The sequence below is a fragment of the Salvelinus alpinus genome, chromosome 28, assembly GCF_045679555.1.
Source record: "Salvelinus alpinus chromosome 28, SLU_Salpinus.1, whole genome shotgun sequence".
Classification (NCBI taxonomy): domain Eukaryota; kingdom Metazoa; phylum Chordata; class Actinopteri; order Salmoniformes; family Salmonidae; genus Salvelinus; species Salvelinus alpinus.
In genome coordinates this window covers 10,687,000-10,704,002 of record NC_092113.1, presented here as the reverse complement: position 1 = coordinate 10,704,002, position 17,003 = coordinate 10,687,000, and the positions used below count along the sequence as shown (strand labels likewise).

General features: G+C 44.9%; 1 protein-coding gene across 2 annotated transcripts; it reads left to right on the top strand.

Annotated features, from left to right (window-relative positions):
- The first annotated feature begins 311 nt into the window (after positions 1-311).
- brpf3b (bromodomain and PHD finger containing, 3b) lies at positions 312-13,346 on the top strand. Of its 2 annotated transcripts, none has more exons than XM_071371587.1 (13): positions 312-906; positions 1,993-3,579; positions 3,868-4,024; positions 4,504-4,635; positions 4,882-5,010; positions 6,495-6,807; positions 7,532-7,798; positions 8,380-8,928; positions 9,185-9,266; positions 9,421-9,512; positions 10,452-10,549; positions 10,970-11,124; positions 11,899-13,346. In XM_071371587.1, the coding sequence occupies exons 2-13, from the start codon at positions 2,027-2,029 to the stop codon at positions 12,080-12,082; spliced, it is 3,711 nt and encodes a 1,236-aa protein (XP_071227688.1). In that variant the 5' UTR covers positions 312-906; positions 1,993-2,026; the 3' UTR covers positions 12,083-13,346. The 2 variants fall into 2 exon arrangements, with proteins under 2 accessions (XP_071227688.1, XP_071227687.1); XM_071371586.1 differs by having other exon boundaries at positions 313-906; positions 9,418-9,512.
- Positions 13,347-17,003: the final 3,657 nt, after the last annotated feature.

Below are 17,003 nucleotides of genomic sequence, written 5' to 3'. Positions count from 1 at the left end.
ATAGTATTCTCTAACTAAGAATCAGTTGAAATAGAAGTAGGCTAATTCAAAGAGGACTATTCAAACAGGCTAAAATAATTTATTTGCCCATTATTGTTTCTGTTTATTGTTCATGTTTAAATCTCGGCCAGCTAAACTGTTAATTTTCCATTCCATGTTTGTTTGAAAAGCAAGCAAATATTTCATTTACTAAACTTTAAACGAATTTGTTTGCACATCATGCTCATTGCCCTGTCATACTTTTTAGGCTCATTATTTTGCATAGGTTTTAGGCCTGGCTGCTACCGTATGTTATTTTGCGTCAAACTGCTCAAAGTGTTTCCGAGACTCGTTTGTGTAGCGCGCTGTTGCAACCGGATCTGCAATGATATATTACTATTAGCTCTTTCGTACCATGTTGCACTTGCGGGGCAAAGTTGGGGCATTGCAACGACTGTTTCAATTGTATTGATACATATCAATACACATTATTAGCTAAATCAAAAGCCATAAGTGTCGCTTCAAAGTGTTAAATTCTTAAATTAAATGTGTAGCCGGCGCGCGAAACCATAACCTCCGGATGGCCTGCTTTGGTCAAGGGGCGTGTTTTAGCCTCGCTTTCCCTACTCGGTACCGCACATCCGAGGTTGCGGCTAGCTAGGAAATGCTATTCTCCTTGTCAAAACTGGGTCGACAACTTACTCGCTTCTATACTAGGATAATAAATTAGCTAGCTATGTTTAATGTCAGTATTTGGAAACGATTGGGCGTGTATTTAAGGGAGGACTGAGGCAACAGACGTTTTATCAACGAAATATACTGTACTGGCTTTTGGTGTAGGTGTTGCAGGGTGAGCTAACGTTAGCTAGCTAAACTAGCCAACGATAAACCTGTGTTTCATTCCCGGTTGCCGAACTGCCAGTGAAGGTAAGATACCATCGTTGTTACAGTTTTCAACGACGAGGATTAGCTGGTTCATATCATACACATCTATATGTTAGGGACTGCATTTGTCTTCCCAGTAACGTTAGCTAGCCTGTAGTAGCGGCTACACATTAGTAGGTTGGTAAAAGAAGCGCGAGCTAAAGAGCTAAGGTAACTTAGCTAGCTATCCTGTAAGCCAAAGCCAGCTCATTTGGAGCAACTAGTTAGCTACCAGCGCTATCTAAAGTTGTTCCATTAGCTAGTTAATGTTAGTTCGTGCACTTAGCTAACTTAGTTAGCAAGTGTTGCACTTTTTGGGTCAGATCTCATATAGCTTCATTTTGTCTAACAGTCGTAACTAGCTAGCTAACGTTAGATAGCACGTTCAATTTACGTTCGTCAGCTCTATAATGTTTAATGATTTGGGTTTGTGTGTTGTATTCAATTTGTTTAAAACAAATGGCGGACATTTTTATCTGGAAAAGGGCACTTGTCATAAGTTCGCTGAGGCACACTAGGCACTTGATTGGCTTTGAGGTTGCTTGATCCAAATAACGGGGGAAATGATTGGCTGTGTAGCTATTGTAGGGCTGACAAAACGCTGCTGTTGGTAGTTTCTGTCTGTGTAATGACATAACGCAAAGGATAACGTACAGAAACATCTACTCGTGATTTACTGGCTGTGGAGAGTACTGTAGTAGACCACAGCTAGTTTATTATGTGTTGACTGCGGTGTGCAATCCACTATTTGACACTAGGGCACCTTTCAACCCATTTGAGTATAGCCATAGCTCCTATACTATCAGTTATGCCGTAACTCCTCCCCAATGACCTGCCAAAATAAAAATGCTGCATGGTTACTTTGTTCAGATTCAGTCTGTGTGTCACTGTCAATGATGGTTGAAATGTTGTGTACATGTGGTTAGATGGCTATTGTTGGCCAACTAAACATAATTTGTGCACACATTGAGTGGCATAACATTTAGAAGGCAATGTTTGGCCTTTGCTGTCCATCTGTTAAAAATTCTTAGCTAGCCATTTCCAGTTTTGAGTTAATGACGGTATGTTCTTGCCTTCATCTGATTGCAGCAGTGGGTGTCGGGCGCTGCGTGGTAGGAGGCCCATGAGGAAGCCACGGCGGAGGGGCCACCTGGCCGGGGGAGGGGATGCAGGTGGGAGAAAGTCTTACCAAGCTGGTAGGGGACGAGGTGGGGCCCGGCAGCGCTCCCCTTCACCCTACAGCCTCAAGGTGTCCCCAACCAGAGAGACACTGACTTATTCCCAGGCCCAGAAAGTGGTGGAAGTAGACTTGGATGGCAGGCTCCACCGGATCTCCATCGTGGACCCTCTGACGGTCATCACAGAGAACGAGATGACGGCCCAGGACATCACTGAGTGCAACAGCAACAAAGAGAACAGCGAACAGCCCGTCGCACCCGCCAGTGCCAACCCCGGACGCAAGCCGCCCGCCATGCCCAGAGGCCGAAAGAAAGACTCCAAACATTCCTGCTCCACATCATCGTCCTCTTCCTCCACACCTCAGAACCACTGCCCCAACTCTCACTCACAACCTCACAACAACAAGACTAACTCCTCACACAACCATCATCAGACCCCCCTTCCCGAGCCCACCTTCCGGATGCTGGAGTCCTTCAGCCCCTGTGCGGCGCCCTCTCTGCCCACGGCCTACTACCGCTACATAGAGCGCTCGGCAGAGGAGCAGGAGGCGGAGGCAGAGTATGACATGGACGAGGAGGACACGGCCTGGCTGGAGATGGTGAACGCCAGGCGGGCGTCAGACGGCCACGCCACAGTCTCCCCTGACACTTTCGAGCTGCTGGTGGACCGCCTGGAGGAGGAGTCTTACCGGGAGGCTCGCAGCCGGGCGCCCTCTCAGAGCGCCATTGACGACGATGCCTTCTGCTGCGTGTGCCTGGACGACGAGTGCCTCAACAGCAACGTCATCCTCTTCTGTGACGCCTGCAACCTGGCTGTGCACCAGGAGTGCTACGGCGTGCCCTACATCCCAGAGGGCCAGTGGCTGTGCCGCTGCTGCCTGCAGTCGCCCCAGCGGCCTGTGGATTGTGTGCTATGCCCCAACCGGGGTGGCGCCTTCAAGCAGACCAGTGACGGGCGCTGGGCCCACGTGGTGTGTGCCATCTGGATCCCCGAGGTGTGCTTCGCCAACACTGTTTTCCTGGAACCCGTGGAAGGGGTGGACAACATCCCGCCTGCCCGCTGGAAGCTCACCTGCTACCTTTGCAAGCAGAAGGGTCGTGGCGCTGCCATCCAGTGCCACAAGGCCAACTGCTACACAGCCTTCCATGTTACGTGCGCCCAGCGCGCCGGGCTCTTCATGAAGATTGACCCTGTGCGGGAGACCAACGTCAACGGCACCACCTTCTCGGTGAAGAAGACAGCCTTCTGTGAGGCGCACTCGCCGCCGGGCCAGGAGGGGGGAGCGGGGGGGTCGGACGAGGAGGATCCCACAGGGAGGGCCGTGGGGGGCCGGGCCAGCCGGGGGCGCAGTGCATACACAGAGGCCCCACAGGTGCAGAAGCGGAGCAAGAAGGAGGGCAAGCACGGGAAGAGGAAGGGGAAGAAGGGTCCGGATGTGGCTGCCAACCGCGCCACCACTACGCCGATGGTCGCAGTTCCACAGATCCCCACTCAAAGGTCTGTGTTCACCAGCCTCCTCTTGTTGTTAGTGGCGCTTTAGCCGGCAGGATTCTACCTATACTGTCATGCTGCATTTGGCTCATAGGTATATATTAGTGTGTAAGATGCTTAAACGTCCATGGGGCCTCATCCTAACTCCAGATGCACGTTGACAATGTGCAAAGTTTCTTGTAGCCCATACGGAATCTTAATTTAGGATCTGGCCCATTGTGTGAACGACAAGAATACCTTTCAAATGATGTAGTAATGAATAGTGTGTGTTAAACTCCTCCCGATGCCACACAGGTTGAACACCATCTGCAAAGGGATTCTGGTCCAGAGGAAGAACCAGTTCATGCAAAGGCTGCACAACTATTGGCTCCTGAAACGCCAGTCACGGAACGGTGTCGCGCTCATTCGTCGTCTGCACTCCCATGTCCAATCACAGAGGCACATTGAACAGGTCAGAGGTCATTGGGCACTCTAAGTTCTAAGGGACTGTTAACATCAGGGGGTTATTCTGTCGAATGCCACAATAGAGTGCAGATGTCTGTAGAAATATACAATCTGAAGAAATATCATCGGAAGTGCTGGCTGGCTCAATTTAAAATGGCATGTTTTTGGAATCGTGTATAATACATTTCTATGTGTTATATTGAATATTCTCCTCGGAGTATCCTATAACAATGATGTTCAGTAATTCAAATCCCCGGGTGCATCTCTACAATATTATGTAGAGTCCTCTTCTCCCTCCATCTTCACTGTATAAATAGTACAAAATGGACAGGTGAAAGCAAAATGGTGGATCTTTACCAGGAGTTTCCCATCATGGCAGATGAAGGGAATGAGAAGACAAGTGGAAGCCACACCTCATACAATTGAAGCACCCCCTACATTGTGTGTTGGGGAGTTGTTTGAATTAATATCTCTGTGTGTTTGCAGCCGGAGCCCGATGAGAAGGTGTGTGCTGTGAGGGAGGAGCTGAAGTACTGGCAGAAGTTGCGACAGGACCTGGAAAGAGCCCGGCTGTTGGTGGAGCTCATCCGCAAGCGGGAGAAACTGAAGAGAGAGCAGGTATGGAGACTAGACTGTCTGTTTATGCATTTTCTCCATATCACGGTCTGTCCATGCTTTGACAATTCAGGTTGTTACTGAAAAAAGACAACTTATTCTGTGTTTTCCCCACTTAAATAAGAGGTTAAGATACTTAATTAAAAATATCATACAGTACCTTCATTTAGTCTGCTGAGAAATTTAGATTTATTTGTGAGTTGCTGGCCTCCCGAACTCCATCCCATCTCTCTCTCACCCTCCCCAAAGGTCAAGGTTCACCAGGCGGCCCTGGAGCTACAGCTGACCCCAATGCAGGTGCTGCTGCGCTCCACACTGGACCAGCTGCAGGAGAAAGATGCAGGCCAGATCTTTGTACAGCCCGTCAACCTCAAGGAGGTCAGTCACCATGCTAATACTGTAGAACCTCAGGGATACGGACCTCGGAGTAACTGACCAGTCAACCGAATGAGAAATATCAAACCTGTTATTAAATGCAAAAAACGTAACTTGTGTATGCTACAGACAAATGTAAATGTTGCTTACATGTGTTAAAAACATATTTACAGTACCTGGCTAAATGGTTTGAAAATCCATGGTGATTTACTTTTTATTTATTTTTTATTAAGGGTAGAAGCTGTTTTTACTTGATTTTTAAAGTCACTGACTTTTTTCTTCTTTTTTCGAATGACCTCCAGTACTGACGTGTCCGTGTCTCTGAGGATCAGGGAAAATGATGCATAGCCTGCACAGTACTGAGATCTGTTTTGCCCAATACTGGGGATTTGATTCTTTCACATGGTTTATGTCGTGTTGTAGTGGTGTAGGGACGTGTCCTGCTGCATCTGTCATGAGACTACCACGTGTTCTGTTCATCTTTGTTGGTTACTGCCGACAAGTCAATGTTAGACCCGTTGCCCGTTCATAGTCTGTTTCCCCTGCTTAGCTTAGGGTGCTTATCTTTTTTACTCGCTCCCAAATCACCCCTCATCCCAACTCCTTTGATATACAACCGATTAATGTAATAAATATGATCATGATGGCTTGGCTTTAGTCCGGGGATCTCCAACAGGTTGATCACAGGCTAGCAGTAGCTCGCAGCCCGCATTTGAGTAGCTCGCCAAATGATTTTGAAAGTACATGCCATTTTCACGCTTTCCATCGCAAACTGTCATAAATAAATCTCACAAGTATCAGCCACCGCAAGCTCCCAGCTACTATCTAACCAACGGAACGTTGACAACCCTTCTCCTGGTAAACCTAACACAATATCTGCCAATTAATTTCCAGCAATCTTGCCTGTCTGTATGTGTAGTGCGCCCGTTTGTCTATCATTCTGTGATGTGATAACGGTCTTGTTGGTTGACAGAAATAGTTTCCAAAGAACCTTTTCAATTAAATGGTAACCGCAAAGTACACTTACCTGGCAGAAGTATATCATGAGTAAGTATAACATTTGTATCTATTATTTGAAAACTTTGCCATTAAATGAACAGCAGCAGTACAGAACTATCATTAGACGGCACATTCCTCACTCATTAGATGCGCAATTAAAGGGAACACTCAAAATAAAATTGTTGGTTTTGATGTGATTATTTAAGCATTGACATGAACTCAGAACATCCAATTTTGTTTCTCTATGAACAATTGTGATTTTGAGTGGAACGACTCTAAAACCAGGAAAGCATAATGATTTTACAGGGCCCCCTTAGTTGTTTATTAACCATTATTTTACCAGGTATATTGATAGAAAACTGTGCCCTTCTTTCTATTGTACACTAAGGATCTCTCATGGGGGAAAAGGTTGAAGACCCCTGCTTTAGACTCTGTATGTGTCTGTCTCCCTGACTGTCTTTCTGCTCTTCCTCCTCTGTCCCCCCCAGGTCCCAGACTACCTGGAGTTTATCAGCCAGCCCATGGACTTCTCCACCATGCGCTCCAAGCTGGAAGCCCACAGTTACAACTCGCTGGCCCACCTGGAGGTAGACTTCAACCTGATGGTGGCCAACTGCCTGCTGTACAACGCCAAGGATACACTGTTCCACCGTGCTGCCCTGCGTCTCCGTGACCTGGGGGGTGCAATCCTCCGTCACGCCCAGCGACAGGCCCACAACACTGGCCTGGACCCGGCCACGGGCATGCATCTTGCAGAGTCGCCCCAGAAACACGACTACTACCGCTGCACCTGGGAGGACGGTGAGTGACGCTGTGGCACGGATGTTGGCTTGTTTCTGATTCTGAACCTGGGGTCACGCTCTGTAGGCGAATGTTGTGGAGCGTCATTATTAGAGCTGCCGTGATTCCTTATTCTACACATCAGAGGTACGTTTGCTCTTGTTCCATGTTGAACGTCGCCCAGGTCCCAAGTAAACCTCTAGCAACACATGTCTCTATGCTAGGCAAGTCTCTACTGCTGCTTCCTTTCTCACCCCCCCCCCCCCCCCCCTTAAAAAAACAGATCAAGGTCAAATACAAACAAATCTAACCCAGTTCTTTGTCCTTAAAAAAGGCACCAGAGATGGTCTCTCTTTTGGGGGTGATTTTCACAACAAAGCCTGGAAATGGAATTGGATATACATACTTAGTTGCTGGAATTCAAGTGAGACAGGGGAAATAAAAGTGGAATGAAAGGAGACTCGAAGCAGCGTACTCAGTGTGTGTGTCATAGAAACCGTGGCAGTTTTAAATTTAGATGAACTTCAAACCTGTGTTTGTGTAGCCTACCTGTTCTGTCCTCTGTTTGTAGCCCAGATACTTTGTTCTCATTTCTTTTGGAGTGAGCTCCAGCCTGTGGTGATATTTAGGGTAACACTTTCCCTGAGCTATTTTGAGTTGCTTTATTGTGTTGAGGAGTTTGCCGTCTTATGGGCAATGATATAGAGTCGTAAACCCATCTATGTGGCGTTCCGTCCCTGTGTAGTGGACACCCTGCTGGACCCCGAGAACCGTCTGCACATGTCTCCTGAGGAGCAGCTGAAGGAGCTGCTGGACAAGCTGGACGTGGTGGCCACCATGCGCTCCAGCGGCGCCCGCACCCGCCGCATCCGCCTCCTGCGCCGCGAGATCAACAGCATCCGGTACCGACAGGGCCAGCACCACCGCAACTCGCTCCTCAACGGAGATGTCAAAGATGAAGAGGAGGAGGGGAAAGACGCGGAGGCTGACAATGGCCTGTCTTCAGATAAAGGTGAGTGATCGAAACGTTGGCAATGTGTCGTTGTATGATAGTGACGTTTAATTACCTATAGAAACCGCCTATTTAATGATCTGCTCTGCTGAAACGAGACCGGTTGCAATCATGAGCTAACAGCAAATTATCCTCAGGTAATTGAGCCAGGGTCCCCCCACGCACCAACCCAAAGCACTTCACTGTCTGCAGTCTAGTAAGTAGGGTCCCACGTAGTGGCCTCACAACCCTCTCCAGGCGCACTCTGCGTTTCTTCTCGTCCTCTGCACCGCCACCTCATGGACTCGCCTCCATTGGCCTCATACAGTCATGTCATCCCACCTCTGACACCAATGTAGTACATTTCAGGGGGGGAACCGAGAATACTAGGCAATCGAACCTTGGTCAAGCATGCTAGTGTTTTTGCCATTTAATTAAGAAGTTGTGCTAATTCACCTATCCATTTGTTTTGCTGAGTTGTGAACTTTTGACTTTGTATTGGACGCCCTAACTAATCACAACATGATGAAAGCCAAGACTCAATCATCGAAGTATTATTTAAATGAACTGTCAGTTTGATCAGTCCCTTTCTCCGCTTTCAGAGGACCTCAAATGTACCCCTCCCCCAACGCTGGAGCCAACGTGCCTGGCACCACCCCCTCTGCAGGGAGATGCACCCCTGGAGCCTCCCACGCTGCGCCCCATGACGGGGGAGCTAAGGACCCTGGGCCATCCCAAAAAGCGCCTGAAATTGGACAGCGAGAGCTCAGATAGTGGTACTCCCACCCTTGACGCTACAAGAAACAAGAATTGCACTAAAGCAGAAGAGGCGCCCAGTTTATACTGTGGCGGGCTGGTGGTCAACGGTCTTTCCGACACCTTGTCCCCACGCCCTGCCACCGCGGGAGTAGGGCGCCGGACTTCTGTGCTTTTCAAAAAAGCAAAGAACGGAGCAAAGTTGCTTAGAGAGAAAGACAGTCTTGGCGGTAGTGTCCCCCCGACCCCCAATTCCGCTTTAAGTACCCCTTTATCTACCCCGTCTAAGATCCCCCAGCAGAGCTCATTCAGCACACCTGAACGGGGGAGCCCTAGTCAAGGTGCCATCTCAGAGGGGGAGCTGGACAAGACCCCTAACCATACACTGGAGACTAGTAAGTGGCTGAATATGCGCTTCTTTTGATTTAAGCCTAATTTATACATTTTGTATTTCAAGAACGCAATTAGCTATGCAAAATGGCTGTTGTACGTATTTGGGTAGCAGGAAAACATAAACGTGTGCGGCCCTGAAACTTGAAACTACTCAGGATTGCCATTTTGCGTAGTTAATTGTGTTGCGTACTTGCATAAGTTGTAAATTAGGCTTTATACTCAGCAAGTGTCTGACAATTGGTTTCTGTCTTCTTTCAGGACTCACCAATGGGTTCAAAAGGGACAACGATGGTGGTTCTGACTCAGACTGTAGCCCTCCACCAATCCTTCACAAAGAAATGTAAGACATACGCTAACTCCTGAGTGTTATGAATTTGTGTAGTATCATGTTATTTGGGCTGATCTCAGGTTATCATCCGATTTTCACTGGCTGCATTAACGTATCTGCAGTACAACAGCACAGCCTACTGAAATACTGTGTACCCCAACAGCAGCGCACCACCCAAACGAAGCCTTGGAAAACCTGCACTTTCCAAAGTACCTTTCTTGGAGACTGTTACCGGGGATGCAGATTACACCGCTACAGGTATGAGAATCACAGTATCATCGTTGAACAATATAAAATAATAGTCCACTTTTTAAATATATACATATAAAACTTTCTCCTCTGAACAGTTGATGTTGAGATGTGCATGTTACATGAACTTTAATGCATTTATTTGGGCTGCAATCTGAGGCTGGTAACTCTAATGAACTTCATCCTTTGCAGCAGAGGTAACTCTGGGTCTTCCTTTCCTGTGGCGGTCCTCATGAGAGCCAGTTTCATCATAGCGCTTGATGGTTTTTGCAACTACAGTTGTAGAAACTTTCCAAGTTCTTAATTTTCCCGATTGACTTACCTTCATGTCTTAAAGTAATGATGGATTGTCGTTTCTCTTTGCTTATTTGAGCTGTTCTTGCCATAATATAGACTTGGTCTTTTACCAAATAGGGCTGTCTTCTGTATACCATCCCTACCTTGTCACAACTGACTGGCTCAAACGCAGTAAGGAAAGAAATTCCACAAATGTAACTTTGAACAAGGCACACCTGTTAATTGAAATGCATTCTAGGTGACGACCTCATGAAGCTGGTTGAGAGAATGCCAGGAGTGTGCAGAGCTGTCATCAATGGCTGCTTTGAAAAATCTCACCTAAAATATATTTTGATTTGTGTAACACTTTTTTGGTTACAATATAGAGAATAGTAAAAAATTAAGAAAAATCCTGGAATGAGTAAGTGTCAACATTTGACTGGTACTGTGTTCACACAGCTTTGAGAGACTGTTGAAAAATGTTCAGCGTCTTGATTTGAACAATATGAAATTGGTCTATCCTGTTGCAGACTACTTTTTCTTGGGTGTTGATAACCACTTTCCTTTTTGGATGACAGAACTCTACCGTGTCTACCGTCCAAGATACACACCCCATTTACTGCGTATTTGTATTTAGAATCGACATTTGTCTTTTCCTGTCTGTCTCCGCAGGCAGTGGTATCCTGATGCCTTTTGAAAATGTAGTGGTGCTGGAGCCCCTGGACTTGGTCTGGGCCAAGTGTCGGGGATACCCCTCCTACCCTGCATTGGTGAGGGAATGCATTGGGCAAATATCTGCTTGCCTACACTGATACAGGTCCCAAATGAAGAGATTAGCGGTTACCTGGGCTTAGTATCATAGGGTTAACACTTGGAAATGTATTTATGGTCTGAAATGGCAGGAGATCTAAAGTTATGCCACTCTAAAAATCCACTAACACAAAGCATATTGCATTTTAGGACATATTTACTGTTCAATAGACTAACAATCTCCAAAGGTTAGTTCAGAATCACAGAAACGTCCCATATTGCTCAGTGTCTGCCTTTTTACTGTAAATTGTTTTTGTAATGTTAAGCCACCCTAAAATCCAGTGTAACACTTAATTTGGCACATATTTGCTGTATCTAATGTTAAGGGGTTTTGAATTGTCAAAATAAAACCAGTCCAATTAATCTTTTCCATTGGCCAGATCATTGACCCTGAGATGCCCCAGGAGGGCTTGTTTCACAACGGGGTCCCCATCCCCGTGCCCCCACTGGACGTCCTGCAGCTGGGGGAGCAGAGGACAGAGGAGGCTGGGGAGAAGCTCTTTCTGGTGCTCTTCTTTGACAACAAGAGGACATGGTGAGAGGAGGGTGGGGGTGTTTGGCTAGCACTTAAGTGACCACAAGCTGCTCTCTAACCTCACATTCTAGGGCTGCTTTATATCTTTGGGTTCCTAGCTTCCTTGTAGGGCAAGGGGTGTCAAACTCATTTTGTCCGGGGGCCGCATTCAGTCTTCAATGGGGTACAGAGGGCCGCACTGAGTGTGTTATTTCCTTGCCGTCAACATCGGAACAAAATTGTCCTCTATCCATCGTTTTGGGAATTTTCTATGCTCACTGACTGGTTCGGTGATTATTAGTGAGCTGGACACAGTCAAGAAACTGTATAAATGTATGTCCATTATCATTTATACACAGTTTTGATTTTGTTTTTAGTCATTTTAAAGTATACATAATTTTTTTGTATGTTTGACACCTCTGTTGTAGGGTGTACTGAAGAACATGCCCAAAAAGTTTTGCTTTTGCGTTGTCGAATGGCAATTAAATACATATATTGGAGCTCATAGGGGTCAATATCGGTTAGACAGAAATATTCCTCCGTTTATAGTGCACCTGACTTAAAAAATCTGTAAGTAGGAAGTCTGGTCTGTGAAAAAAAGAAAATGTGATTCATGTAAGAGAAAGAAGTTCACTGTATAAAAATGTGGGACTTCATTAGGTAATTTAACCTTTATCCTGAACATACACTTTAATGTCCAGTGTCTGCTCAAAGCCATTGGATGTGCATGCGTACGTCCCTCAGCTATAGATGTATTCGCTTCAACGGCCCTCCCCTCTCTTCTCCCACCTGCAGGCAGTGGCTCCCGCAGGACAAAGTGACTCCTCTGGGTGTGGATGACACGGGTGACAAGCTGCGTATGATGGAGGGCAGGAAGACCACCATCCGCAAGTCTGTGCAGGTGGCCTATGACCGCGCCATGGTCCACCAGAGCCGTGTGCGCCGGGACCAAGCTTTTGTCCCCTCAAACTACCTGTAGCGGTTGGGACCCAAATCAGCCCCTAGCCTTAAACAGTCGTCATTGGTCAGAAAGATCTGGATGGCTTTAAGCTTATCTGGACACTTCTCATAGGTCTGAACGGGTGTATTGCAAGCAGTATCCCTACTGGTTACACCTTTCTTAGTCCTTTCAGATCTATGCGGTGTCTGGGGGGGGTCAATGCACCTCATTTCCCCCCTATACCAATCTGTCAGTCTGATTTCAGGCTGTATAAGGCGGTATGGAGAGGTATCTATCCCACTTGGGGGGGAGGAGAGCATAAGGCAGCAATCCTCAATCCTGCTTCTGGGGTGCTGTAGTTCTGCAGTTTAATCCAGGTTAGTGCCACCATGACACCCGAGTCATCTAATCAACTGATCTTCAAGCCCTTGGTGAGTTGAATCAGGTGTTTCACTGCTGAGCTTGGACCTGCAATACTGTATCTCTCCTGGAGCGGGATTGGAGGTATTTATTTGTGAGCCATCTTGATGCCACCGAGAACAGATGGAGCTGCAGTAGCTGGATCAAAGTTCAATGAACACCTCCCTTTTTGTATAATGCTACTGCCAAGGAATCAAATGGTTGGAAAAGAGATTTATCATATTTATATGAACTTGAAACTGTATGAATGGATCACTGCCATTTCTTACAAACACTTTTTACATTTTAATGTTTTACAAACCACTTGTTATATATTGTAAAGACACATGTGTGTGTGTGTATATATATGTGTGCATATCATACTAAGCCTAATTTTATGTTGCTACTTTTAAATGCGAATTCAATCACCAATGGGGATGAAGAAAGGCCGTACATACTTATTGCCTTGCTACAGAGTGTATTCAGCTTCTCTTTGTGGATCTGCATAAAGGCACACAATGCAATGGCCAGTTCTTTATCAATTCTTTTTGATACAAAGAAATGTAATTTATTTATGGAAATTGGAAAGTATTGAAATGAAGTTTATATATTGGTTATAGATGGCAAATGGAATCTGTTTAAGATTATAAGATTTGCAACCAAGGTGAGTTACTGATGCAGAGGTGTTTAGATATTGCATTCAGGGGCTGATCAATCCTTAGCCCATCGTAAAGAACAGAATGTTATATTTATTATAGAATATTCATAGTATTCCAGACCGGTTTATAAAATGCAGACAAACATTGTAAGCTTGTACAAAATTGCAGATTTGACCTACTCACCAAATAACCTGTCTGAATCAGTATTTTCTCATGTGGGTAAATAAATTGTTCTATCCAATAAACTTTTGCAATTCTTTTTTTGATTGGTTGGAATCTAGGTGTGACAATAAGGTTGACACTTGGGAAAGACATCATTTTGGATGTTATCTGGTAAAAAAAATAATCCACTGAATGGTAAATAACATGCTTACTCAAACACAGTAAAACCTGTGGACAGCAGACCAGGTTTATTTCATCATGTACAATGAGGAAAATCTAAATGAGGAGCTCCAGAACCTCAAAGCGTCTATGGCCACAGTCAATGTACAGGGTATGTACGGTACAGTTGATTTTAAACTGAAAATATTGACAAATCTGAAAGGGACAATTTAATTTCAGTTAGTAATGGACATGGAGCAAAGAAGCCCTGCGCTTCTGGTAACCTCATTTTCTATATAGCTAATATCTTCTCCAGATTTGTTCACTCAATATAACAACAACCCAACAATATACAGTATGCTAATCATTTAAGCCCATTATAATCCACTGAATACCCTGTAAACTTAATACATAATGTTGTGGCAGGTGAACTGTCAGTTCTACACAGCAAATTATAAAATGCTAATCGAATTGTGTACCCTCACCCTTCCTCCAAAATTCATCTTTGAGTTTGGCTTGTTTAATGTTTGTGTTTAGGCTCCTCCATTACCCCCGCTGTATCTTGCTCTTCATCTTCGCCACAGAGACCTAATATTGATCTTAATAATTCTGCAGGTAGCCTAGTGGTTAGTGTTGGGCCAGAAAACGAAAGGTTACTGGATCGAATCCCAGAGCTGACAAGGTAAAAATCTGTCGTTCTGCTCCTGAGCAAGGCAGTTAACCCACTGTTCCCAGGGTGCCGAAGACGTGGATGTTGATTATGGCAGCCCCCCGCACCTCTGATTCAGAGGGGTTGGGTTAAATGTGGAAGACACATTTCAGCTGTACAACTGACTTGGTATCCCACTTTCCCTTTTTCTGCTTGTGCCAATGTCTTCCATTCATCAAATTCCTTCTGTTTTGCTTCTTGGTGTCTTTAATGAGGCTTCTGCCTCTTCCTGCTTGGCCATTGCCGCGTCCAGGACTTTAAGATGTTTTTGTTTCCCTTTCTCTTCTTGATTAGATTTGTATTGGTCTCTTTTCTTTTTCAGCTTGTCAAGTGTAGTTTCTGATTTACACTGCTAGTCAGTGCTCAGTTTCTGGTGTGCCAAAAAGCCCCAGTTGTCAAAGTTGTAAAGCATGTCCTGACTGATAAAGAGCTCTAAATCGGTCTTCAGCATCTCCTCTTGGTCTTCTTGTCAGTCTCTTCTTTTACTTGTGTGTCTACCTTTTGTATCATATCCACTTGCATTTAGTTTCTTTTTTATTTTCTTTCATGACTTTTCTTTGCTTGTCCCATTTACCATCTGCTCTCCTGTGCTTCATTCCCCCATCCATCCCACTTCCCAGTAGCTCTAGCTCTTGCATGAACAAATCCTCGTTGCACTCTTCTTTTGCTTGTCTACAGTCGTGGCCAAAAGTTGAGAAAGACACAAATATTAATTTTCCAAATCGATCCAAATCGATATTTTGGATCCATGGCCAGGAAACTCCCAGACCTTAATCCCATTGAAAATTTGTGGTCAATCCTCAAGAGGCGGGTGGACAAACAAAACCCCACAAATTCTGACAAACTCCAAGCATTGATTATGCAAGAATGGGCTGCCATCAGTCAGGATGTGGCCCAGAAGTTAATTGACAGCATGCCAGGGCGGAATGGAGAGTTCTTGAAAAAGAAGGGTCAACACTGCAAATAATGACTCTTTGCATCAACTTCATGTAATTGTCAATAAAAGCCTTTGACACTTATGAAATGCTTGTTATTATACTTCAGTATTCCATAGTAACATCTGACAAAAATATCTAAAGACACTGAAGCAGCAAACTTTGTGGAAATTAATATTTGTTTCATTCTCAACTTTTGGCCACGACTGTACTTTAACAACGTCTACTTTGACATTCTGTTCCTTTGGACTTTCTTGTGTGATTTTCTTTTGTTTGTCGTCCTTTTTAACTCTCACGAATTCCTTGTTCAGATCTTCAGTGTCACTTTTTCTTTTAGACATTTAAAATGTTTCATCCATCTCCCTGACCCTTTCCTGGAGGCTCTCTTCTCTCATTCTCTGCTTACTCTCCATTTTCCTCTTCTCTCTCCCTCCCCCAAAGTCTCTCTTTCATCCTCTGCTCATTTTCAATAGTTTCTCCTCTATTTTTCTCCTGTCTCCACCTCTCTTCCTCTCCCGAAGGCTCTTTCATTTTGTCATTTTCAATGGTGTTGCCTTTGTTCTCCATTTTCCTCCTCTCCGTCTTAGTTTTTATTTTCCTTCTGAACTTCCTATTTTCTCAAGATGATTTCCTCTTCATTTCTCTCACCCATCCCTTCCTTCTCTTTTTTCATAACTTCACTGTCACTTGACAAGTCTTTCCTCCATTTTATTGCTCTCACTTTTCTGTCCCATCTCTTCCTTGTGCCTTTCCAGATCTTCCATGACACTTTTCATGTCTTTTCCGGTCTGTGTGTTTTTTGGTCTTCCCTTTTCTTTTAGACATTTAGATCTCCCACTCCTGCAAGCTCTCCTTAGTCATCCTCTATCCATTCTTCATTTTCCTACTTTTTACCTTATTTTCCTTCTGAACATCTCTTTTTCCTTCTCTTTTTCCAAAATGATCTCCCGAATCTCAGAAAATGTCTCTTTCTCCCATTATCACTGATTATGACCCCTTCTGTTTGAGGTTTTTGCTTTTCTGCACCGTTTCTCTCAATCAGTTCTCTTCCTCCCTCCATTCCTTTTGTAATCTATTGACTCTTTTATCCAGTTCACTCATTACAAGAAGCTGGAGGTTATCAATTCGCTCGTCAACCCAAATCCTCTCCTGGAAAAACCTTGTCACTCATACTAGGCCTTTATTATCAGTGATAGAGGGAAACTCTAGTGATGTGCGGGTTAACTCATGACCCCGCGGGTCAAGTGGGTTAAGGTCAGAAAATATCATATTTAAGATCGGGTAGGGGGCCAGTAAAACCTTAGGTTAAAGGAAAGCAAATATATAGCCTATTCTTCAATAAATCAAATGTTATTTGTCACATGCGCCGAATAGAACAGGTGTGACCTTACTGTGAAATGCTTACTTACAAGCCCTTAACTAACAATGCAGAGTTGTTTTAAAGTAATGAAAATATATGCTAAAAGAAATTAGAAATAATAAACTAAAGTTTTTTTTAAAGTAACACAAAATAATGAGGCTATATACAGGGGGTACCGAGTCAATGTGGGATAGTAAAGGTTAGTCGAGATAATTGAGGTACGGGAACATGAAGTGTGGTAGGTAGGGGTAACGTGACTATTCATAGATAATAAACAGCGAGTAGCAGCAGAATTAAAAAGTGGGTCAATGCAAATAGTCCGGGTAGCCATTTGATTAACTGTTTAGCAGTCTTACGCCTTGGGGGTAGAAGCTGTTAATGAGCCTTTCGGACCTTAACTTCGTGTTCCGGTACCGCTTGCCGTGCGGTAGCAGAGAGAATAGTATGACTTGGGTGGCTGGAGTCTTTCATAATTTTTAGAGCCTTCCTCTGACCCCGCCTGGTATAGAGCTCATGGGTGGCAGGAAGCTTGGCCACAGTGATGTACTGGGCCGTACGCACTACCCTCTGTAGCGCC